Raw genomic sequence first — 26,443 nt, forward strand, 5'->3', positions numbered from 1 at the left:
ATCCAGGGACAACTTCCCCGGGAGAACGCACCACGCCTCAGGCTGGTCACGCCAGCCTCTGCCGCCGCAGGCTCGCCCCGCATCCGTGCCCCTCCCTCCCCCAGGCCTGAGTGAGCCGGAGCCCCCGAACCAGCGTCTCCTTTAACCCCATCCTGTCTGAGCGAAGAACAGACGCCCTCCAGTGACCTACATGCAGAGGCGGGGCCAAATCCAAAGCTGAAACCTCAGAGCTGTGCGAACAAAGAGAAAGGGAAATCTCTCCCAGAAGCCTCAGAAGCAGCAGATTAAAGCTCCACAATCAACTTGATGTGCCCTGCACCTGTGGAATACCTGAATAGACAATGAATCATCCTAAGCTGAGGAGGTGGACTTTGAGAACAAGATGTATTATTTTTTCCCCTTTTCCTCTTTTTGTGAGTGTGTATGCTTCTGTGTGAGATTTTGTATAGCTTTGCTTTCACCACTTGTCCTACGGTTCTATCCATCCGTTTTTGTGGTTTTTTTACATTAAAAAAATTTTTTTTCTTAATAATTATTTTTTAATAACTTTATTTTATTTTACCTTACTTTATTTTATTTTCTTATACCCTCTTCCTTTCTTTCTTTCTTTCTACTTTTTCTCCCTTTTATTCTAAGCCGTGTGGATGAAAGGCTCTTGGTGCTGCAGCCAGGAGTCAGTGCTGTGCCTATGAGCTGGGAGAACCAACTTCAGGACACTGGTCCACAAGAGACCTCCCAGCTCCACGTTAATATCAAACGGCGAAAATCTCCCAGAGGTCTCCATCTCAACACCAACACCCAGCTTCACTCCACGACCAGCAAGCTACAGTGCTGGACACCCTATGCCAAACAACTAGCAAGACAGAAACACAACCCCACCCATTAGCAGAGAGGCTGCCTAAAATCATAATAAAGCCACAGACACCCCAAAACACACCACCAGACATAGACCTACCCACCAGAAAGACAAGATCCAGCCTCATCCACCAGAACACAGGCACTAGTCCCCTCCAACAGGAAGCCTACACAACCCACTGAACCAACTTTAGCCACTGGGGACAGACACCAAAAACAACGGGAACTACGAACCTGCAGCCTGTGAAAAGGAGACCCCAAACACAGTAAGATAAGCAAAATGAGAAGACAGAAAAACACACAGCAGGTGAAGGAGCAAGATAAAAACCCACCAGACCTAACAAATGAAGAGGAAATAGGCAGTCTACCTGAAAAAGAATTCAGAATAATGATAGTAAAGATGATCCAAAATCTTGGAAATAGAATGAGAAAATGCAAGAAACATTTAACAAGGACCTAGAAGAACTAAAGAGCAAACAAACAATTATGAACAACACAATAAATGAAATTAAAAATTCTCTAGAAGGGATCAATAGCAGAATAACTGAGGCAGAAGAACGGATAAGTGACCTGGAAGATAAAATAGTGGAAATAACTACTGCAGAGCAGAATAAAGAAAAAAGAATGAAAAGAACTGAGGACAGTCTCAGAGACCTCTGGGACAACATTAAACGCACCAACATTCAAATTATACGGGTTCCAGAAGAAGAAGAGAAAAAGAAAGGGACTGAGAAAATATTTGACGAGATTATAGTTGAAAACTTCCTTAATACGGGAAAGGAAATAGTTACTCAAGTCCAGGAAGCACAGAAAGTCCCATACAGGATAAATCCAAGGAGAAACACGCCAAGACACATATTAATCAAACTGTCAAAAATTAAATACAAAGAAAACATATTAAAAGCAGCAAGGGAAAAACAACAAATAACACACAAGGGAATCCCCATAAGGTTAACAGCTGATCTTTCAGCAGAAACTCTGCAAGCCAGAAGGGACTGGCAGGACATATTTAAAGTGATGAAGGAGAAAAACCTACAACCAAGATTACTCTACCCAGCAAGGATCTCATTCAGATTTGATGGAGAAATTAAAATCTTTACAGACAAGCAAAAGCTGAGAGGGTTCAGCACCACCAAACCAGCTTTACAACAAATGTTAAAGGATCTTCTCTAGGCAAGTAAGACAAGAGAAGGAAAAGACCTATAATAACAAACCCAAAACAATTAAGAAAATGGGAATAGGAACATACATATCGATAATTACCTTAAATGTAAATGGATTAAATGCTCCCACCAAAAGACACAGACTGGGGGCTTCCCTGGTGGCGCAGTGGTTGAGAGTCCGCCTGCTGATGCAGGGGACACGGGTTCATGCCCCGGTCTGGGATGATCCCACATGCCGCGGAGTGGCTGGGCCCGTGAGCCGTGGCCGCTGAGCCTGTGCATCCAGAGCCTGTGCTCCACAACGGGAGAGGCCACAGCAGAAAGAGGCCCGCGTACCACAAAAAAAAAAAAAAAAAAAGAAAAAAGGGAGAAGACTCAAATCAATAGAATTAGAAATGAAAAAGGAGAAGTAACAACTGACACTGCAGAAATACAAAAGATCATGAGACATTACTACAAGCAACTCTATGCCAATAAAATGGACAACCTGGAAGAAATGGACAACTTCTTAGAAAAGCACAACCTGCCAAGACTGAATCAGGAAGAAACAGAAAATATGAACAGACCAATCACAAGCACTGAAATTGAAACTGTGATTAAAAATTTTCCAGCAAACAAAAGCCCAGGACCAGATGGCTTCACAGGCGAATTCTATCAAACACTTAGAGAAGAGCTAACACCTATCCTTCTCAAACTCTTCCAAAATATAGCAGAGGGAGGAACACTCCCAAACTCATTCTATGAGGCCACCATCACCCTGATACCAAAACCAGACAAGGATGTCACAAAGAAAGAAAACTACAGGCCAATAACACTGATGAACGCAGATGCAAAAATCCTCAACAAAGTATTAGCAAACAGAATCCAACAGCACATTAAAAGGATCATATACCATGATCAAGTGGGGTTTATTCCAGGAATGCAAGGATTCTTCAATATACGCAAATCAATCAATGTGATACACCATATTAACAAATTGAAGGAGAAAAACCATATGGTCATCTCAATAGATGCAGAGAAAGCTTTCAACAAAATTCAACACCCATTTATGATTAAAAAACCTCCAGAAAATAGGCATAGAGGGAACTTTCCTCAACATAATAAAGGCCATATATGACAAACCCACAGCCAACATCATCCTCAATGGTGAAAAAACTGAAACCATTTCCACTGAGATTAGGAACAAGACAAGGTTGCCCACTCTCACCACTCTTATTCAACATAGTTTCGGAAGTTTTAGCCACAGCAATGAAAGAAGAAAAGGAAATAAAAGGAATCCAAATCGGAAAAGAAGAAGTAAAGCTGTCACTCTTTGCAGATGACATGATACTATACATAGAGAATTCTAAAGATGCCACCAGAAAATTACTAGAGCTAATCAATGAATTCAGTAAAGTAGCAGGATACAAAATTAATGCACATAAATCTCTGGCATTCCTATATACTAATGATGAAAAATCTGAAAGTGAAATCAAGAAAACACTCCCATTTCCCATTGCAACAAAAAGAATAAAATATCTAGGAATAAACCTACCTAAGGAGACAAGAGACCTGTATGCAGAAAATTATAAGACACTGATGAAAGAAATTAAGGATGATACAAATAGATGGAGAGTTATACCATGTTGTTGGATACGAAGAATCAACATTGTGAAAATGACTCTAGTACCCAAAGCAATCTACAGATTCAATGCAATACCTATCAAACTACCACTGGCATTTTTCACAGAACTGGAACAAAAAATTTCACAATTTGTATGGAAACACAAAAGATCCCAAATAACCAAAGCAATCTTGAGAATGAAAAATGGAGCTGGAGGAATCAGGCTCCCTAAATTCAGACTATACTACAAAGCTACAGTAATCAAGACAGTATGGTACTGGCACAAAAACAGAAATATAGATCAATGGAACAGGATAGAAAGCCCAGAGATAAACCCACGCACATATGGTCACCTTATCTTTGATAAAGGAGGCAGGAATGTACAGTGGAGAAAGGACAGCCTCTTCAATAAGTGGTGCTGGGAAAACTGGTCAGGTACATGTAAAAGTATGAGATTAGATCACTCCCTAACACCATACACGAAAATAAGCTCCAAATGTATTAAAGACCTAAATGTAAGGCCAGAAACTATCAAACTCTTAGAGGAAAACATAGGCAGAACACTCTATGACATAAATCACAGCAAGAGCCTTTTTGACCCACCTCCTAGAGAAATAGAAATAAAAACAAAAAGAAACAAATGGGACCTAATGAAACTTCAAAGCTTTTGCACAGCAAAGGAAACCATAAACAAGACCAAAAGACAACCCTCAGAATGGGAGGAAATATTTGCAAATGAAACAACTGACAAAGGATTAATCTCCAAAATTTACAAGCAGCTCATGCAGCTCAATAACAAAAAAACAAACAACCCAATCCAAAAATGGGCAGAAGACCTAAATAGACATTTCTCCAAAGAAGATATACAGACTGCCAACAAACACATGAAAGAATGCTCAACATCATTAATCATTAGAGAAATGCAAATCAAAACTACAATGAGATATCATCTCACACCTGTCAGAATGGCCATCATCAAAAAATCTACAAACAATAAATGTTGGAGAGGGTGTGAAGAAAAGGGAACACTCTTGCACTGCTGGTGGGAATGTGAATTGGTACAGCCACTGTGGAGAACAGTATGGAGGTTCCTTAAAAAACTACAAATAGAACTACCATACAACCCAGCAATCCCACTACTGGGCATATACCCTGAGAAAACCATAACTCAAAAAGAGTCATGTGGGCTTCCCTGGTGGCGCAGTGGTTGAGAGTCCGCCTGCTGATGCAGGGAATACGGGTTCATGCCCTGGTCCGGGAAGATCCCACATGCCGCAGAGCGGCTGGGCCCGTGAGCCATGGCCGCTGAGCCTGCGCGTCCGGAGCCTGTGCTCCGCAACCGGAGAGGCCACAACAGTGAGAGGCCCATGTACGGCAAAAATAAAAAAAAAAAGAGTCATGTATCAAAATGTTCATTGCAGCTCTATTTACAATAGCCAGGAGATGGAAACAACCTAAGTGTCCCTCATTGGATGAATGGATAAAGAAGATGTGGCACATATATATAATGGAATATTACTCAGCCATAAAACGAAATGAAATTGAGCTATTTGTAATGAGATGGATGGACCTAGAGTCTGTCATACAGAGTGAAGTCAGAAAGAGAAAGGCAAATACCATATGCTAACACATATATATGGAATTTAAGAAAAAAAAAATGTCATGAAGAACCTAGGCGTAATACAGGAATAAAGACACAGACCTACTAGAGAATGGACTTGAGGACATGGGGAGGGGGAAGGGTAAGCTGTGACAAAGTGAGAGAGTGACATGGACAAATATACACTACCAAACGTAAAATAGATAGCTAGTGGGAAGCAGCCGCATAGCAAAGGGAGATCAGCTCGGTGCTTTGTGACCACACAGAGGGGTGGGATAGGGAGGGTGGGTGGGAGGGAGAGAGAGGGAAGAGATATGGGAACATATGTATAGGTATAACTGATTCACTTTGTTGTAAAGCAATTATACTCCAATAAAGATGTAAAAAAAAAAGAAGAAAATGGAATCAAGGAATTTGCTTTAACTTTAATAATGGCTATTACAATCTCCTCACTACATTAGGGGATGCACCCCAGCCCCCAGCCCAGCCCAGCCCCTTTTTTCTCCTTTAACTCACCTTGGCATTGGCAGTATCAAAAATAGTTTCAATGAGTAAGATATCAACCCCACCATCCAGAAGCCCTTTGGCCTGCTCTTTGTATGCTTCAACGAGTTCATCAAATGCTGCAAAAAACAAACCACACCCAGGACATTAGTCATGGACATCCTCTGAAAGCCCAGGACACGCTGAGTTCAGGCCTGGTGCCAGGTGAACTGACCACTGCTGGTTTATAATACATAATTTAAGGGCAACACCACCTTTTGTAAGAAACATGGCAGTGATGCAAGTTAAACCAGCAAATTGAACACAGATGCTCCTAAGCACTTAGCACACGGGCTCACTTCCCATGTGTGAGCCGAGAATGAGTGGCTGGGTGGAAAGGTGTTTGATTTCTTGAGCCCTGGCTCTTACTTTTAAGATCTTTAATATAGATCTTTCCAGGGATGGTGTTAATCAATTCAGGGATGAGTGTGAGGAACAACAGGAGAAACGTGTCACACTGATCTGGATACAACACCGGTTGCATCACATTCTCTCACACCCTCTAAGGTAAAAGTCTGCGGTCCTGTAGATTTTGCTCCTGCCCTCTGACACCAACTCTGTCAGAGAAGAAACCTGCCTGGGGGGCAATTTCACTCTCAAACACAAAAGTGTCTAATCACTCCTAGATAAAATTTCTGTTAGAAATGTCTACTTCCATCTGAGAGGTCACCCCTCTCCCCATTTGATCTCTCACCCAAGAAAGAAAAGATGCTCATATATTCAATAGAGAAGCCTACTTCATCCTATTCAGCACAAGAGACAGGAAACGTTAGCTCCTCACTGCCACACGTCAGCCCAGAATGAGCAACCCCCGGTGGAAAGTGTGGTATCTGTCACCAAAACCTACAATCCACACTTGCCTGAACTTGCCTTCTACACAGAACTCATTACCACGCGTAGCATCATTACTATTCTGCTCTAATCATTCAATACTTTTTGTTTTTTTGTAGTCTGATGCTTAAGAAATTGCCCTAGATTTCTAGACTTTTCATACACTCTCAATGCAAGTATGCTTACAGATGGTGGTTTACAACGTTTACAATGCTAGCATGCATATATAGCTTAGACTGTTTTCTGATAAATAAAGTGGGAGTCTAGTGGGTTATCCTATAACTGACCAAGGCCTGGTATCTATATTTGCTCAACTTCTCAGTTTAAAGTTTTGTTTTGATTGGTTTCATTTCCGCAGCTCATAAAGAAGCCCAAACACAACAACATGCACCTTTGAAAGCAGGCTCAAAATGAGTAATACTAATACTATGACTAATACTAGCTCACTTTTTATCTTAATGTCTACTACATTCCAGGGACTGCTGTAAGCCCTTAAGTCACAATAATCCTTAAGTAGATGCTGGTATTGGCCCCATTTTACAGATTTATAGATTACTGAAACACAGAGGTACTTGCCCAAGGTCAATGATTATATCTCATACTCACTGATGTTCCTGTAATCTGGTCTTTCCACAGATGGGGACACAGAGAGTGTCTTGTTAGTTGGACCCAGAGCTCCTGCCACATACCTCTTAATTCCTTTAGGAAAAGAAAAACAAGTGTGAAATCTCTAAACAGCTCATAAGTTAATACGCTATCAGATTTCCCCTAGAACACAGGTATACAATCCTTTGTCCGTAACTCTGAAATCCAAAAAGCACAAAAGCCCCACTTTTTTCCTTAATTCATTTGACAACAAAACTTGACCTCTCCTAAACTACAAGAGGCTATTCATAGTCTTTACCTCACTTAGTGGACGATTCATAGATTTTACTGCAAACAGATGTTTGATTATGAGGCTGTCCTGGATCCCACTGAGGAAATTATGAAATATAAAGTATGTGCACATGTTACCGCCAAGCCAAAAACTCTGAATTCTCACACATGTGGCTTCAAAGAATTTCAGTTAGCAATCCTTTCCTGTCACCATAGCTATGCTTGAACAAATGCTCTCTCTCCCTAATCTTAAGAAACCCTGAAGGTCGTGAACATAGGTTTTGCAGAAGTTCTTCACAGTAGCATTGATCTTGAAATGCTCTCCACTGCTGTACTACAGGGCCTTTGCTGGGGGAAAATATTAAAGCACGATTAACAATTATGAAGCCTGAAATTCAAGTATGAAGCAGATCAAATCTCACATTAAAACTCTTTCATGAATGTTTTAATAAGCTTTCCTCTAGGCTAGAGTCTAGGTGCTTCTAAAGGAGCCGGAGATACTGTGTTTCTTACATATGGGAACACAGGGCAGGGCCGCAGTGCTCATCACCTTTGGTGGTTTTAACCAGGTGGTTATGCTTTACCATCTAACTGGAGCAAACTACCCACTAGCTGATAGCCCAGCCTTTGAACAGCTTACAAGCCCCGATATTCTTTATCTTCCCCAAAGCTGAACAATAACATGGGTGTAAGAAAAACGTCCTTGTCTTTCCCTGCTTTAGCTGGTTTGATAGCCTCTGACCTGTGACTTTGTTGGGGCAACAGTCTATGCCCTTCTGATTTCAACATTATCTCTCAGAAACGGAGCTCCTATAAATTGCTTCAGTCTTCATCAGTATGCTGTGTCTAACTTCCCAACAATTTTGCTTTACATCTTCCCTGTTGGCAATAATTTCACGTTTCCAAATCTTAAGGGGCAGGTATTTCTTCCATTCCTTTCCCACCCTCAAAGCCTCCCCTGCAGCTGGTGCCCAAGTGTTCTTATGGCAGCCAGCCAGGAGGCTAGTTACTTTAGGGAGGCACTTTTCAAATCCCAGTAAGACTGATTCTCATGCCACCCTCTTTGTGTGGTACACAGCACCTTCAAAGACAGTAGTGGTATGAAGTAGAAGATGCTCAAAAGACAATCTTTCTTTACCTAAATAAGGCAAAATCACAGGGGTGAGGGAAGCTTTCAAGCGAGAAGATCAAATATCTTAATGATCACCAATGTAACCAAAACAGCTGTGCCTCAATAACCAAAACACGTACTCCCAAAGGGAGACAAATCATTTTAGCTGTAAATGTACACGGAAGTCACAGTTCTGCCTACAAAGTTAGGATAAAACACCCAGTAGAGTAAACACAGCGTAAACCCTGAGCCCAAGCCCCAAGGAAACAGAGTCAATTCAGAGGGACACTGAATGCTTGACTATGAAACTGCAGAGAAGTAACCTACAAACAAGTACGTGATGGTGTCTGCAGTGCTGCTGTAGGCCAACTGTCGCGAAAGGAAAAGGGGCAGTAAGGACAGTATATTATAGCTGAGGATGTCAAAGGAAACATCTTTGTAAAAAAAAAAAAAAAAAAAAAAGGAGAAAACTGTTCCTTACCTGTCTGGAGAGTTATCTCCTCAGCTGCTTTTCTGGCCACTCCCGCAGAGCACTTGTTCATCCTGTAGGCCTAACACATCAACTGCAAATGTTAGTTTGTCCTTCTTTCCCTCCATAAAATAAGGAATTCATGACCTTCTAAAACACAGTTTTATTCAGTAAGGAAAGGTGGAGTGAATTAGTTTGAGGTCTGAATGAAATCTTAGTCAAAAAGGCCTACCAGCGGCCCCAGCCTTGAGGGCAACAGGAAAGGCAAGAGTCTTTGGGAACTGCTTTTACGGTCTTCCACAGAACCATGAGCCAGCTGGCAAAAAGGGCAATCTCCGGACGTCTGGCATGTCAGAATAAGCTGATGTAGTGAAATATTCTGAGTTAGAAAAAAGCATAGTAATGGAAAAAGCAGGGGCTTCAGAGACAGAAGACCTGGGTTCTAAAACCAGCTCTGTCACTACCTGCCAGGGTGGTTCCCTTAGGAACTCCTCCAGGTCCTGGCTTCCTACACCGTACAATGGTGGGAATCAGTGGGTCTCAAGTTTTTGTAGATTATGAAACTCTTGAGAATTTGGAGAAGGGCCACGAACCCTCTCACTAGGAAATAAAGCAAGCATGCAGAAACATACAAAGTAGTGCCAGCAAGTTTTACCGAAAAACACTCAAGCCCATTCATTTACGTATTGTCTGTTGCTGCTTTTGCACTATAATGCTAGCGTTGAGTAGTTGCAAAAGAGACAGTACTAGCCAACAAAGCTTAAAATATTTACTGTCTGGCCCTTAACGGAAAATGTTTGCCAACTCCTGCCCTCAAATAATTCCCTTGATAACCCACAAGGCAAGTGATTTCACAAAGCCCCATCACCATAAGGGAAAACAGTGTCAGAGAACTCAGAACTATGTGCATGAACACAGAGGCAAGTTCTGGAAAAATCCCACCCAGAAATGGGGACCTCAGCATCTACCATATATTTTCATCATTAACCATTTACAAAACTTGAATATGGAAGCATCCTGTTGACTAAAAAGAAATGAAATCCTTTACCCCACACCCACTAGGATGCTTACTATCAGGAAAAAACAAAAACAAAACAAATGCTGGCAAAGATGTGTAAAAACTGGAAACCTTGTACACTATTGGTGGGTATACAAAATGATGCAGCCACTGTGGAAAACAGTATGGTGGTTTCGCCAAAAATTAAACATTGAATTAGTGTATAATTCGGCAACTCTACTTCTGGTTATGTATAGATACTCAAAGGAAATGAAAGCAGGGATGAAGAACAGATTATCTGTACACCATGCTCATAGTAACATTGTTCACAGGAGCCAAAAGGTGGAATCAGCCCATGTCCCTCAGCGGATGAATGAATAAACAAAATGTGGCATATCCATACGGTGGAATATTATTCAACCTCGAAAGAGTACGATATTCTGATACATGCTACATCATCAGTGAACCTTAGGGACATTAAACTAAGTGAAACAAGATAAGTCACAAAAGGACAAAAACTGTATGATCCACTCAGATAAGGTAGCTAGGGGAGTTAAATTCATAGAGACAGAAAGTAGAATGGTGGTTTCTAAGGGCTGAGGTGGAAGGGAAAATTGGGAATTATTGTTTAATGGGTACAGAGTCTAAGTTCTACAAGGTGAAAAGAGTTCCACGGACAGATGGTGGTAATGGTAGCACAACAATGTGAATGTACTTAATGACACTGAACTGTACACTTAAAATTGGTTAAAATAGTAAATTTTATGTTACATGTATTTTTCCACAATTTTTTAAAGAAAGGAAACCAAATCTGGCCCCCAACTTAAAAAGGCTTCACAGAACTGTGCACATGGCCAATCATTATGCTTTTATTCAAGTCACTGCATAATGAGCATCGTTTTTATTTGATTATTACTTGCCCATAAAGAAAGCAGCTGGAAAATGAATGGGCTGTTGTGTGTATAAGCAGAAGCGATTCTAACCATTTTCCGCATCTGACCACAAATAATAGATAACTAGGCATTAGCTTGACTCTGCAGCTTTGGCTGGTTTTCTCACTAGCAATTACCAATGCAGCAAACGCTCATGAATATCTTAGATACAAGGAAAAATGAAATCCTTACCAAGTGTTCGAGGCCATAGTCAGCTTGGGCAATAGCAGTGCTGCTAAAAGTATTTGTTTCAATGATATCTGCCCCAGCCAGCAAGTAATCCTGCCACAAGAGAAAGTAATGTCAATGCTATGAATTTTAGAATCCCTGTCCCCCAACAATAAACTAGTCTTTTCCTCACCAAGGCCACCAAACATCTTTTGACCACTTACTAAGTGCAAGGCACTGTACTAGATAGAGGCTGGGGATGCAAAAAGACCTAAGGATTTCACAGAAAGGCCTGTGATATGAACAAATAAACACAGAACTTGAATTCAGACAAAGTTCACTTGTGGTGTGAATTGAGTCAAGTTCTTTAAACTCTGAGTTTCAGTTTCCTCATTTGAAAATAGTATAACCCTAACCCTACTTCACCGGGTGGCCAGATGATGGTACAGATCACACACCAAGCTTCTGGCACACGATGGCCAAGGAACATTCCTTCTGTTCCTTTGCCAGCTCTCTGCTTCAGCACAGTGAGAACCCCGCTGAGAAGGGCACTATCTCTGCAGTCTTGATTCTGACCACCGTTGTTTCAGTGCACAGCTCCTGGTCCCTCTGAGCCACATCTGCACCCTTACGAAACCCTGAGGACCTCGGTGCCCTCCGGTTCTCCCTGTTTGAAACATTTCTGCCTTGTTTCACTCTTTGGACACCATCTCAACTTCAATCCGATGAAAATTCTGGAATCTCTTGATTTTCCAATAGTGAGTAAGCCCAACCCCACCTAAGCAGATGGACACTGTTTGCAGAAGAGCTGGGAAATGAAAACCAAGATTCACACATTTATAATAAGTCACAAACATCCCAACTATCTATCACTAGGGAAATGACTAAATAAACTATAATATGTCCATTTTATTACATGCTATGTGGCAGCTAAAAAACAGTGTGCACATATATGTACATACACTAACACGGAAAATCTCCAAAAGTATTGAGTAGAAAAACAAAATTGACTGATATGTAAACCATGACACCATTAAGTTTAAAACATACATACACACAAATTGTACTGAGTTTTCTACAGATATCTATATGTATACATGTACATACATAATATATACATATACATAAATGCATAACAAATGATCTGGAAAGACATACATCAACTAGTATAAGTGGTTATCTCTGAGGAAAAAATAGAAATTTGGAGTAGTGGTAAAAAGGGAATTTATTCTTATCTATGGGTTCTGTTTTATAAGAACAAATTAAAATTCAGTTTTTCAACAAAGAGCAAGAAAAACTGAAAACAACCTTAATGCCTAAGAATAAGGTTAGTTAAGTAAATGATGGTATATATGTAGAATAGATTATAATAAAGTTATTAAAACCATGTCTCAGGATATTTAAGGCTCATGGTATTAAGTAAAAAATGCAAATTATAAAATAGTATGAAGCAATAATAATCCCAATTTAATTTTAAAAATCCAAACACAGAAAACTAGACTGAAATATAAATTAAAATATGTGAATGGCAATTATGTCTTGGTATGGATATCACAGGTGGTTTTAATTTTCTCCTTTATGCTTTCTATAGCATCTAGCTAGACATTTTATTTTTGTAACGATGAACACATATTGTCTTTATAATTAGGGAAAAAATATTTCTAAATTCCTAGTTATTATTTTCTCCAATTGTGTGTAGATTTAAAATTTTAAATAATATAAAGTTTAAAAGGTGTTTCTTCTAGCTCTTCACCCTTTCTCTCCACCTTTTTTCCCAGAACAATATCCCACTCATGAGCCCCGGATATGACACCCCTGAGATTCTAAGCCTATTCTCACCAATTTAAAACACGTGTGATAAGGGCAAGCTACTTAATTTCTCCTCAGTTTTCCCATGAATCAATAGAAAGCTGTCAAGATTAAAGGAGGTCATTAATGACAGCAAGGCCACAGGCTACCAACAGGTGTTTTAAATATTGGTTCCTGTTGGTCTCAGCCTATCAACAGTGATGGGCTAGGAATGCCTGATGCACTCACATAGGCCCTTACCGCCTGTGCTGAGCCAGGACCGAGCCAATGCCACAGCTACACTGGCGCTACTGGTTCTTATTATGATTGCAAGACTCACCTCAGCAACAACCATCAGGGAACTTTTGGAAAAAATCAAGGTTTATTACTCACAGGCATGCCCGGGCCATACAGTGAGGTAGCTGGGGGAAGGCGGGGGTTGGGCAGGAATGACCGAGAAAACCGGGGGTTCTGCCTTTATTGGGGTCAATGCAGGGGTGCCTAGGGTTTTGTGGGTTCACTCTTTATTGGAGAACTTAAAACCTAAGAGCAGAAATTAGGGCTCAGGAAGGAAAAAGCAGGGTAATTCATCGAGGTTATGAAAATTCCCTTTCTAAAAAGGGTATTTCATGGCTGGGAGAAGCCTGGTTCCTGGTCTGGCTGTTTAGCTAGCAGATGTGTCACACAACTGGCAGGGTGTTAATTGACATGGATGCCTCTGAAACGATGCCTCCGCAACCAAAAGCTTAATGTCAGGCACTTACATTACAATCAAAAAAGCTTAGTGTCAGACACTTGCACTTCAAATAGGACCTGGCCATTCCATTAAAATTAAGTATCAGGGGATCAGCTCTATGGTCAGTAACTCCACTAGAAATAACTAAGTGTGAAAATAACCCAGTCTTTTTCCCTTCCTCATCCATGAACACGACACGGTCTCTACATCCAGAGAATTCCAGCTAGTCAATATTCCCCCACGAATGGGACAGCTAGGTTACACCTTATGGTATTTACAGTCATTTTTGCTTCATGTCCCTATCTTGGGAAACTTGCTGTTCTATCTACATGCCTATCTAACTCACAGGACAAAGATTCGTTCCCTCAAAAAACATTTACTGGGATTTCCCTGGTGGCGCAGTGGTTAAGAATCCACCTGCCAATGCAGGGGACAAAGGTTTGAGCCCTGGTCCGGAAGATCCCACGTGCCGCGGAGCAACTAAGCCCGTGTGCCACAGCTATGGAGCCTGCGCTCTAGAGCCTGTGAGCCACAACTACTGAGCCCGAGCCACAACTACTGAAGCCTGCGCTCCTAGAGCCCGTGCTCCACAGCCAGAGAAGCCACCGCAATGAGAAGCCCGTGCATCGCAACGAAGAGTAGCCCCTGCTTGCTGCAACTAGTGAAAGCCTCCGTGCAGCAACAAAGACCCAACGCAGCCAAAAATAAATAAATAAATAAAATTTATTTTAAAAAAAATTTACTGACTTACTACGTGCAAGATACTGTTTTAGGCAGTAGGGATTCAGTAGTGAAAAGCAGGCCCAAATTCCTGCCCTCAGGAAGCTCATACTCTAGTGATAATCCACTTGAATGAGGACAAAGCCACACATCATGGGCTGGCCTGGGTGTCGGGGGTTGGGGGAGGGTGGTGATTTTACCAACTGCATAATAAGAACTGATGTTTGTAACCACGCCAAGCAATTCATACCCATGATGGCATTCCCAGTCCACAATATACTGGAATTTTATAATGCAATTTGACTACATAGTCTCAGGCCTCGCAGAAAAACTCGTAGAACCAAAACTCTTCAAGGACCAATTTAAAATCTTCCAGCAACTACAATTTCCATCATGACCAAAGGAAAGGCATTCCTAGTTCTTCTTCAAATGAAAACCGTTCTGCATCTTATCTAGAACAAAGTCTTGACCACCCAAGAGAAGGGTCCTTTCCACCCTCAATGAATCATTTAATCACTGATTCATTTGAGTTTTTTTTTCTCTAAGAAGAGTCTGAAAGGCAACAAAAGCAAAAAATAAATAAGTGGGACTATATCAAACTAAAAAGCATCTGCATAGCAAAGGAAACCATCAACAAAATGAAAAGGCAACCTACTGAATGGGAGAAAATATTTGCAAATCATGTGTCTGATAAGGATATCCAAAATAGACAAAGAACTCATACAACACAGTAGCAAAAAACAATCCAAACAATCCAATTCAAAAATGGGCAGAAGACAGGACTTCCCTGGCAGTCCAGTGGTTAAGACACCACACTTCCACTGCAGGGGGTGCAGGTTCGATCCCTGCTCAGGGAACTAAGATCCTACATGCCTCGCAGCACGGCCAAAAAAACAAAATGGGCAGATCTGAATAGACATTTTTCCAAAGAAGACATACAGATGGCCAACAGGTACATGAAAAGATGCTCAACATCACTAATCATCAGGGAAAATGCAAATTAAAACCACACGATATCACCTCTCACCTATCAGAATGCCTATTATCAAAAAGATAAGAAATAACAAGTGTTGGTGGGGAGGTGGAGAAAAGGGAATCCTCTCGCACTGTTGGCAGGAATATAAATTTGTGCAGCCACTATGGGAAACAGAATGCACGTTCCTCAAAAAATTAAAAATAGAACTACTATATGATCCAGCAATTCTATTTCTGGGTAATATCCAAAGAAAACAAAAACACTAACTCAAAAAGATAGATGCACCCCCACGTTCACTGCAGCATTATTTACAGTTGCCAACATATGGAGACAATCTAAGTGTCCACTGATGGCTGAATAAAGAAAATGTTATATGTATATGCAATGGAATATAACTGAGCTATAAAAAAGAAGGAAGGTGGTTGCCAGAGGTGGAGGGTGGAGGGGAGGGGAAATGGATGAAGGGGTCAAAAGGTACAAACTTCCAGTTATAAAATAAATAAGTCATGGGGATGTAATGTACAACATGGTGACTATGTTTAATACTACTGTATTGTATATTTGAAAGTTGCTAAGAAAGTAGATCTTAAAAATCCTCATCACAAGGAAAAAAAATTGCAACTGTGTAGGGTAACAGATGTTAGCTAGACTTACTATGGTGACCGTTTCACAATATATACAAATTTCAAATCATGACATTGTACACCTGAAACCAATGTTATGTTCTTTGTCAATTATGCCTCAATTTTTTTAAAAAAAGTCTGAAACACCTATAACAATGCCCTTCTCCAAAAGATAAGACTTTCTCACTTCCCTGGTAAATATGTTTGTCCTTCAAATTGAATGCAGACCAGAAAAACAGATTAAATCACCTTATTATCTCTTCTAGTCATAATCCTATGAAATTCCCATGATAACCTATGAAACAATTTAGTCCTACACTTATTTTTAAATTTTAAAAGTCTAGCAATACTCAGTTACTTGCTTCTGATTTCTTTATGTTGGCTAGCCATTTTTATTAATTTATTTATTTTTTGGTCATGCCACACAGCTTGCAGGATCTTAGTTCCCTGACCAAGGCTAGTCATTTTTATTAAAGACAGGAAAATGGCATGAAAGAACATGGGTTTTCAAGTCAGTAAACCTCTGTAACGTCAGGCAAGTTATTTAAACTCTGAGGTGCTCAGTTTCCAAATCTACAAAATGAGAGTAACAACTACCTTTCAGTTTTACTTCATCAGGGCTGTTGTGGTGACTTAAATAAGTTAGTGTAGGTAAAAACCCTAATTTGTCCAGGATTTTATGGTTTTTCACTGTCGTTGAAATGCCTCAAAGGCAGAAAACCTGCCGTCCTCATTTCCTTATCTTGAATGCTCAATACGACTTTTACATGGTGCCCAAAACCTGCTTTCTGAATAAGCCACCTCTGTCTGAACAAATCACCCCTTTCTTCTCTCTCCCCCAGAGCACTTGGCCCAGTGGTCTGCCCTCAGGACACCAAAGGCCTTTCGGAATGACAGGATGAAAATATAAGAACCTGGGGATGCTTTACCTTATGGATTTGGTAAATGACATCGGGCTGAGTTATACTTAAAATGTCATTGTTGCCTTTCAGGGGCCTGGCGTGATCTTTAAATTCTTGTCCTCGGAAGTCATCTTCACTCAGCTTGTGCCGCTGGATCATGGTCCCCATCCCTCCATCAAGCACCATAATCCTCTCCCGCAGGATGGCGTCAATCTCATCCTGCAGGGTCTTCTTCATTCCTGCTTTAAAGAAAGTGAAAATCGGACTTTACAAAATGAAAGGGGGAAAACGTGTGTGGAGAGGGAGTGTAGACTAAATTATACTAATTCACAACAGGGAGTAAATGGGGCTCATAAAACATGTGCTTGTAACCTTGAGGCATTTGAAAAATGCTGCCCCAGAATGTTTAAATAACAATGCTTAATGAAATAGGACACTCTACAAAGCACAGAATCACTGGTAAAGCACGACACCAAGGTTAAAGTAGGCTCCAGTTGTTCCTGTTTCGAAGATGAGCAAAACAGGCAGCAAAGAGCCCAGTGTTAACAAGGCCAGGCCACCTGCCGGAGAACATCTTTAGGGCTCTCTGTTGGTTCTGTGCATGTGTCCCCTCAATAAGGAGATTTAGCTTGATAATTGAAAGCCATCAATAATTCCAAACTGCCATTTAGACTGTTAACTTTGACGGTCTCTCCCACCTACTGCCAGAACTCACGTAGCCTACACACAGGGTTTTCCTCACCCCTGCTCCACCTCCGGACCGATGGCTGCTTAACACCCTGGAGCTTCTCAACTCTCCCTGTGCCCTTGACTTCTCCTAATTCCCGGTCCTCAAAAGCCCCAAGGCCTACTCCTTCCAATCCTACTTTATGGTCTCCAAGAACTACTGGAAAGCCACAAAACCATGCTGTTTGGAGTCACTGAAAATTCCTAACATGGAGCCTCTCGTTTGGTTCACCTTTTCTCGGTGCTCTCAACACTTCCCACACCTGCTGTCCCAAACCTCTGCTTGCTTTTGGCACCAAATCCTTCTCATCCTTTTCACTCACAGGTGATTTCACCTAATCCTGTACAAAAGAGTCTTCTTTGGGGAGCTCCTCAAATTCACCCCCCTCCACCTCAAAATCCTCTTGCAGCTCGGCTCCCTCTGCACCTAAAGAAGAGCACTTGACCAGCTCCACCCACACCTCCCACTGCTCCTCCCTTCCAACTCCGCCCCCCACCCCCCCACCCCCGCCAACCCCGGGCAGCTCTAGCTCAACCTGTCTTCTCGCTGTGGCTTCCTCCTCTGCCTCTCTACCGCAATTACTCTCCAAAGGCACCCACGACCTTCGAATTTTCAAACAATGGCTCCAATCTTAGACCCAGATTTCAAGGTGTCCACCTGTGACGGCCCCCTAGAATACCCACCTGCCCCTCAATCTATTATCCAAATCCAAACCTGCCAAATTTCCTGTCTGCTCTTCCTGTTTCTGTGAATGGCACCACCCTTCCCAGAAGCCTGACCTGACAACCTCAGTGTCAACTGACTCCTCACTCGCCCTGATAACCAGCATCTACTCAGATCTCAAGCCCTATAGATCTGGCATCCAAAATGCCATTCATGGACTTCCCTGGTGGTCCAGTGGTTAAGACTCCGCACTTCCACTACAGAAAGGGGGCATGGGTTTGATCCCTGGTCGGGGAACTAAGATTCCACATGCCAAGTGGCATGGCCAAAAGAACCCCCAAAAACCAAAAAAGCATTCACATTGGGCCCACCTTCCATCCCCAGTGCCACCCTTTCTTCAAGCCCTTACTACACATCCCAGCCATCACAGATCCTCTCTGAGCTTCAGTTTGCATCCATGAAAACTGAGAATAACAATACCTGCTCATCCTACCTCATGGAGTTGTCTTACGGGTTAAATGGGATCAGATATGAAGATGCTTTGTAAAAAATCAAGTGTCCTACAAAGGTAAGAGATTATGACCACCGGGGTGACTGTACCTGGTCACCCTACATTCCAACCCATCCTATGCACCACGACCAGATTCATCTTCCTAAAGTACAAGTTTAAACCAGCTGCTTCCCTTGCTCAAAAACCTTCACCAATCCCTTACTGCCGGGCTTCCCTGGTGGCACAGTGGTTGAGAGTCCACCTGCCGATGCAGGGGACACGGGTTCGTGCCCCAGTCCGGGAAGATCCCACATGCCGCAGAGCGGCTGGGCCCGTGAGCTATGGCCACTGAGCCTGCGCGTCCGGAGCCTGTGCTCCACAACCGGAGAGGTCACAACAGTGAGAGGCCCGCGTACCGCAAAAAAAAAAAAAAAAAAAAAATCCCTTACTGCCCACCAAACTTACAAGTTATTCACCACAAATCACAATGACACCCACCTCTGCTGTCAACATGGCCTTCTGTGCTCCCTAAAAGAGGAACAAAGCTGGAATAAAATGCAGCTGGCTCTAAGCTATTTGAGCCTCTTGGAGGAAAAGACTGTGACTACACCAACTGATCACTGTCCCTAGCAATACCAAGGACAGTACCTGGCACCTAAGTGTTCAGTAACTCTTTCCTTAATTGAGACAGCAAGAAAGTGAGGAAAGATGAGAAAGAAGAGAAGGTCATCTAAAACCCAAACCAGTAATGTATGAAGATTTGTAAGCTGGCATTGGGTGCAAATTTACAAGCCAGCGCTGTCTTACTGTCCAGAGTCTTAGGTACTCAATACAGAAACAGGAGCTAAATGATGGCTACAGAGCTATTTTGACTGATCTACTCCTAATAGGCTTCAGAAAGCTTTGCTCTAGCAACCCGCAAGGCAAATTTGCCAATATCTGGTTTCTTTCCCAAAGGACATTATGCTTATTTCAGGGTTTACTATTCCTTTCCAAAACCAACTCACTGGCTAATTCTGTTTATTGAACTGACAGGTGAAAGAAAACTCTTCCTGAAAAAGGAACAAAGTTAAGATCCAATGATCTGACCAGTAGTACTTCAAGTACCAAAGGAAAAAAATCACTTCCTGGGAATGTGAAGAAAAGCAGGGCTTATTGAGACATGTATAATAGAAAGATTGGTAGGCAATCCGGCAGTGGTCCAGTCATTTCCAGCTAAAGTCAAAAAAGGTAATTCAGGTGTGGCATTAATTTGGACACCCCATGATGTGGTTGTCCTATCAGCTAATAAGCACCCAGAATTTGACATGATTAATTAATGGTGACGACAAAAAAAGCCAAGAAATTGGGGTTTTAGTCCTCACTCTCATAAGTAGCTATGGGGTTTTGGACAAGATATGCCCCGCCTTTATCACAGAAAGTGTGATAAGAGAATGAAACAATGTGTTTGAAAGCAAATTTCAGATGTTAACAGCTGGGACTCTCAAATCACACAAGTCATGAAATGAGACATATATCCTTCACATAAACAGCCCGTAAATGTTAATGACTCTTACTATGTCATTATTATTGCATAGCTGATAAAAAGTGGAGCTGGGCTTGAAACTCTAAAGGTTGCTTTCTATATACTACAGTGTCCAGCAGACCATGAAAAAGCATCACATAAGCCTGAAGCTATCAGCTCTGTTCATCTTGGGGCAGGAAGCAGGGATGGCATGTTTACAGGTTTGGAAATGAACATGAATGTGGCAGAGGGAAGACAATACTCGGTGAAAACTTTTAAATGGAGATCCTTTCAGATGGGGAATAAGAAGAGAGAAGATTAAAAACTTTAACCTATATGCTCAACTGAGTTCCTTTTTTCTTAAAAGAATGCAGCTGCAATCCACCCTGAAATAAGAGCATGTGAGCTTAAGTAGGTGTGACTGAATCACCCAACTGTGGGCGCACAGGGTGTGGACATGGTGGGGGGGGGAGTAAGTGATGCATCTGAAATTTAAAAAGTATTCAAACCTTCTAGGAAAAAAACCCCAGTCTTTTCCACAATGAAATATGCCTTTCGCATCAGCAAAATAGTCAATCAGTATCATATTATTTACATGTCTTTGTCCTTCTATCTCCTCCACTGACCACGTGCACAGATGCTTAAGGAGACAGGAAGAAGAAAGGAGAAATTAACTTAACAACATAAGAAATGCCCCACCTCCTCCCACCCTGGTCTAGCTCATCAGTGTTGGTTTGGCTTTTCTCTACTCACTGCAAATCTGACAATGGAGTGCACCTCACTTCTCCCATTTTCATAAGAAGTCTAAGCATTTTTTCATGAGGCCTCCACTGTATTCACTTCTCAAATCAGAAATATAGATTGTTTTCAATCTGTAAGACAGTTCACTATAGGGACTTCCTTGGCCGTCCAGTGGTTAGGACTCTGGGCTTCCACTGCAGGGGGCACAGATTCGATCCCTGATCAGGGAACTAAGATCCCGCATGCCGCGTGGCAAAGCCAGAAAAAAAAAAGATAGTTCACTATTTACCATAAAACAACCCCATCCCCACACATACAAACTGTGGTATCTTGTTAAGAGTCATCACATATGTAAGAGATCAAAGGTTTTTTGTAAACTCTAGACAAAACATGTGAATTTTTATGAGAAACTTGATAAACTTACTCTGTAACTTATGTGGAAGACTAAAAGTCCAGAAAGAGCTAAGTTAACTTTTAAAAAGTAGGAAGAGATTATTTGGCCTACCAAATACTATGATATACTACAAAACAATATCATAAAATAAGGAAAGTAAAATATAGAATATCTTTATTACTTAGCATAGGGAAAGACTTCCAAAGACTCAAAAAGCTCAATCTATAATGTTAAAAAAAAAAAAAGGTGAATTTGATTACATAAAAACTAAGAATTTCTGTTAAATGACAGTCACTACAGACAAAAGTAATAAACAGATTATGAATTGGAGGAAGATTCTGCAATGTCTATAACTGAAAGGGACTGGGAATTCCCTGGCAGTCCAGTGGTTAGGACTCCGCGTTTCCACTGCTGGGGGCCCAGGTTCGATTCCTGCTCAGGGAACTAAGCAGGAACTAAGATTCCGCCTCAGGGAACTAAGATTCCACAAGCAGCACAGCACGGCCAAAGAAAAAAAAATTTAAAAAAAAAAAAAAGGTGTAAGTGAAAGGGACTAACATCTATTATGTACCAGGAGCTCCTACAAATCAATAAGAAATCAAATAGAAAAATGGGCAAAAGATGTGAATAAGCAAACCAAGAGAAGGAAAAATTGAATAATCAACAAGTATATGAAGAGATGCTCCAACTCATTAACTATCAAAAAGACAGGAATTAAAACAAGACAAAACCAATATATACACAATGGATGGGCAATAATTAGAAGACTGGATAATGCCAAAGAAAATCTGAACTCTTGCTTTTTGGAACATAGACAGATACAGCCATTGTGGAGAGCAGCCTAGCAGGAGTCAGTAAAATTAAGCATGAGGAAAACCCAACAATCTTACTCCTGGTATTTCCCAAACAAAGTCTCCATCGATCCACAGAGAACAAATCAGAGGATGTTTATAGAAGTGGCAAGTTGCAGACAACCTTGGGAAATAGCAAAGTCAAATGTGCAGGATGCTCATGCAGAATACTGCTGGGTGGTAGCCGGATCTACCTCTGTGTTGCTCTACTGTACAGACAGAATATTGAGGGAGAAAGTTAGAAATGACTAACTACCAGGTTTATATTTATATGAATTAAAAATACATACACAGACTAGAGTCTACAAGGAAATGTACAAATACGTGGAAATATGTGAAACAGGAGCAAGAGAATTGTGAACAGAAAATAGAGGCAAAAGGGAACACATAATAAAAAAAATATGAGTGGAAATTGTAAGGATTGAACACAAAACTCCTCTGCAACTGAGGTCCTTAAAAATCCAATGCATCTACATTTTCCACGTTTATTTATCCTTTGGGGGATAACGTAAGATTTACCATAAGAGAAACTAAAAGATCCTCCTCCCATATTTGTTAGCATAAGTGTTCACTGTTCTAATCTTTATGTGTTCCGCAAGACTTTCCAGTATGGGATTATCTTTCACTGGCTTCTAATCACCATTGCTCCTCCAGAACCTTCTCATAAGAGTAAGTCACCTTAACAATTCTCCTTTCCCTTGGCAGGGTGAGCATTTGTTGAAATGCTGCTCTCCCATAAACAACAAAAACAACAAATCAAACCTCTGGTATTTATCTGTATTCAGTTCATTAGGTCTAGAACATTCTGTACTTTTTTTTTTTTTTGTGGTACGCGGGCCTCTCACCGTTGTGGCCTCTCCCGTTGTGGAGCACAGGCTCCGGGTGCACAGGTAAAGCAGCCATGGCTCACGGGCCCAGCCGCTCCGCAGCATGTGGGATCTTCCCAGACCGGGACACGAACCCGTGTCCCCTGCATCGGCAGGCGAACTCTCAACCAGTGCGCCACCAGGGAAGCCCTAGAACATTCTGTACATTCTGTACATTTTACTCCTGACTAGTCAGGTTCTAAACAGAGCAGATTCTCCCTAACATCTTTCACAGTAGAAGTTTTGCAGGTCCTTCATTTAACTGACTAGTTACAACAGTGTCTCAGAAATACCTTTAAGTTTAACATATATATGTATTATATAGATATGCAGTCCAGAAGAGAGAGTCCTTATCTAGCGAGCCTAAGAGATCATAGTATTTTTCCCAGTTTGAGAGGACCTAGACAATGTATTTTGTTTATTTGGGTGATTTTTTTTCTACCACTAACGTTTTATTTCCCAGTAATAATACTGTGATTCATAGTAAGTGTTCCAAAGAATAAACAAACATGGGTTAACTGGTTAAAACACCAATTAGATGTTGAGGTGGGTAAGTCAGATACTATCACCTTTAAGAACCATCCTGAAGAATGACAAGATGAAGGCATAAACAAATAAACCCCTAATACACAGGATTTTAGGTAATAAATTAGTGTCAGGAACACATTTCCTCTGGGGATAGAATGATCCCATGTAGCTCATTTATTTAGGACTCCCATATCCACTGCACTAACTGGGGAACACACAGAGCAAGGAAAAGAAGTTTTCATTTTCTGCATTGTAAAAAAATGATCCCAACACATTCTCAGCAGTTTCCTGACTTTACTATATTAAAGACTATCTTACTGCTGCCCTATAAGTCCCTTGCAAGATACTTCATTTTTGAATCTCTAACTTCTAGGTTGCACCAACTTGCTACACTTTGTAGACATCTCTCTGCTTGTGCAATGTTCCATTTCTGAAATATACTATTTCCGCTTTGATTTTAATAAGACAGGGAAGAATTAGAATCAGGTAACTGGCTGATATCAATTCACTGGCTCATTTAGTCATTCTTTCATTAATCACTTAACAACTGAGTTCCAGATAACATAGATAGCAAGGATGAAACTAAGAAATGTTTAGAAGCTGTAGTTAAACTTTTCTCACAAGAAGTATTTGCTAGCCCACCAGCCTCTTTCCTAAGCGGGTACAACCATGGTCTGAGGTCATGGACATTTAGGCTTAAGGCCTGACCTCGAGATTCAAGAATTCCCAGTTCTTCATTAAAGAGCTTCACTAAGACTGGACACCAATAAGTAACTAAGTAAGGGTTTTTAGGAAGTTAAAACCTGATTCTCACCCCAACATACAGGCTGCCCACACAGAGAGAAGCAGCAGAAGTGAGCCTTGGGGTCAGGGAGCTGAGCTAGATTCAAATACTCAACAATTTTCCTTTCATCTGCTGTACAAAGATCACTCAGTATTCAAACTATTCTAAATCTTTAGAGGCATTTTGCTGCTGGATGAGGGAAATCACATACCTCCTTTTTTAATTAAACGGGGAGGGGAGTGCCACAAGTCATCGGTAAGAGATATTGTTCAAATAAATAAATGACACCCCTGTGAGAGATACAGGTCTTACTTTATAGCAACAGTGATCAAATGTTTCTCAGTCATAGTTCCACTTGTTTCATGAACAATTCTAACGGTCCCATTTATCAGGACCTTACAATCTAAAGGGTCACTAGCTCACCTCTGAAAAATTTCTGAGTTATGAATTCAGTCTTCACGCTCCTCCCTGAGCTGAACAGCATCATCTGTCATAGCATTGCTACTGTTCCGTCCTTATTACTGATTCTCTTGTTTCTTCATTTTCTACTTCATACCTCACATGTTTTTATGGGTGTATTTGTCCACAAATTATAATCAGGGACGGCATTAAAGGCCCAGAGCTCATTTTAAAGCTGAAAATATATTCTGTTCTTGTGCTAAACTAGTTTGTTCGTTTTTTTTCCCCTCATTGTTGATGCCGGAGCCACCAACATCAAAATCACTCAGGATTATTACTCCACATCCCGACCTACTGTGTACCTGCTAATCTATTTTAACATAGTGATTCTATGCACACTGGAGTTTGCAGAACTACTGCTCTAACCCCGAAGTGGAAAATAAAACTTCAACGCAGTTTTAAATAGTTCTCTGGGCTTCCTTACCTCTCAGCGCCTGAACCTTCTTTGGCTTAGGTGCTCAGTAAACATATGCTGAATGAGAACGTTCAATCATGCAAAACTTCCATAGGGCCCTGCAGGAATACGCTACGTCAAACTGCAAAGTGTAGTTACCTTGACGTTCAGAATGTGTTTCGGGGGCATTGCGGGTAGGGGGTGTGCTCTACGGATTTGATGGTTGGTTTGCCTGGGGAGGAAGGGGGAAGTGGGTGGAGGGAAGGAACGCAGCAAGAAAACGTGGTACCTCGGGGCTCCTCCGCAAGTTCAAAGGCGCCGCCCGCCCACGGGGAAACCTAACCAGGTGTCTCCGGGTGGTGACTGAATCACCCCAGGGATTAGGAGGCAATAAACCACCGAAGCGCGGAGAGCGGGTCGTAGCGTTACCGGATGGCGTCAGGTCGTGGAGCGCGGGGGACATGCTGCGGAGTCCTCTCCTCCTCGGGCCGGGGACGCGGCGGGGAAGACGCACCTTCCCTCCACACGTGACGGCCCAGAGCCACGCCAGCCAGCGCGGGGCCAGTGGTTCACAGAAGGCCGGAGTCCGGGGGACACTGAGGGAGGGGCCTCCCCTCAGGACCCTGGCGCGGCGCGGCGACGACAGGCGGACCCCTGGCCCAGACCACTGCTCAAGCACGTGCTTTCTTCTCGGCCACCTGGCCTGTCCTCGGCAAGGGCCTGGCGGCTAGACCCGCGCGACCGGAGGCCGGGTCGCCGGGAGGGCGCGGGATAGACCCGAAGAGGAGAACGACGTGGCGGCCGAGGCGCCGGCCGAGACTCTGAGTCCCCTCAGGGTTTGGGGAAACTCAGAATACTGTTAGTTTCTGCGCGCAATCCAGCCTCAGCGTGGGAGGATCCGCCCTTCAGGCCCGTGATTGGTCTGTAGGAGCTCGTCGCGGCTCTATGGGCTGCTAGATCTCAACCACTCACCTGAGGCTTTGCCCCCAGGGGTTTCTGGGAGATGTAGTCCAGGGTCCCAGGTGCCCCTCTGAGGCTTTGCGCATCTCAGCCCTGCGTCCGAAAGTGCGGCCGCAGCGGGTCTCCCCAAGTTTAAATCCTGGTGTGAAGTTGGCGCTGACCTCAACATGTTGTATGATGTCAAGAGCC

General features: G+C 42.1%; 1 protein-coding gene across 2 annotated transcripts in view; it reads right to left on the reverse strand.

Annotated features, from left to right (window-relative positions):
- The window catches only part of MTR (5-methyltetrahydrofolate-homocysteine methyltransferase), a 286,789-nt gene extending 260,595 nt beyond the window's left edge, over nt 1-26,194 (reverse strand). The window contains exons 1-6 of one of the 2 annotated variants that reach the window (XM_067711001.1): nt 25,724-26,194; nt 16,921-17,132; nt 11,173-11,262; nt 9,064-9,133; nt 7,202-7,294; nt 5,738-5,844 (exon numbers count right to left, since the gene is read on the reverse strand). In XM_067711001.1, coding sequence (XP_067567102.1) covers nt 5,738-5,844; nt 7,202-7,294; nt 9,064-9,133; nt 11,173-11,262; nt 16,921-17,132; nt 25,724-25,757 — 606 coding nt within the window. In that variant the 5' untranslated portion in view covers nt 25,758-26,194. Of the gene's footprint in view, nt 1-5,737; nt 5,845-7,201; nt 7,295-9,063; nt 9,134-11,172; nt 11,263-16,920; nt 17,136-25,723 lie in introns of both variants that reach the window. The other variant, XM_067711000.1, reaches the window with a different exon arrangement.
- Nucleotides 26,195-26,443: the final 249 nt, after the last annotated feature.

The sequence above is a fragment of the Pseudorca crassidens genome, chromosome 16, assembly GCF_039906515.1.
Source record: "Pseudorca crassidens isolate mPseCra1 chromosome 16, mPseCra1.hap1, whole genome shotgun sequence".
NCBI lineage: Eukaryota > Metazoa > Chordata > Mammalia > Artiodactyla > Delphinidae > Pseudorca > Pseudorca crassidens.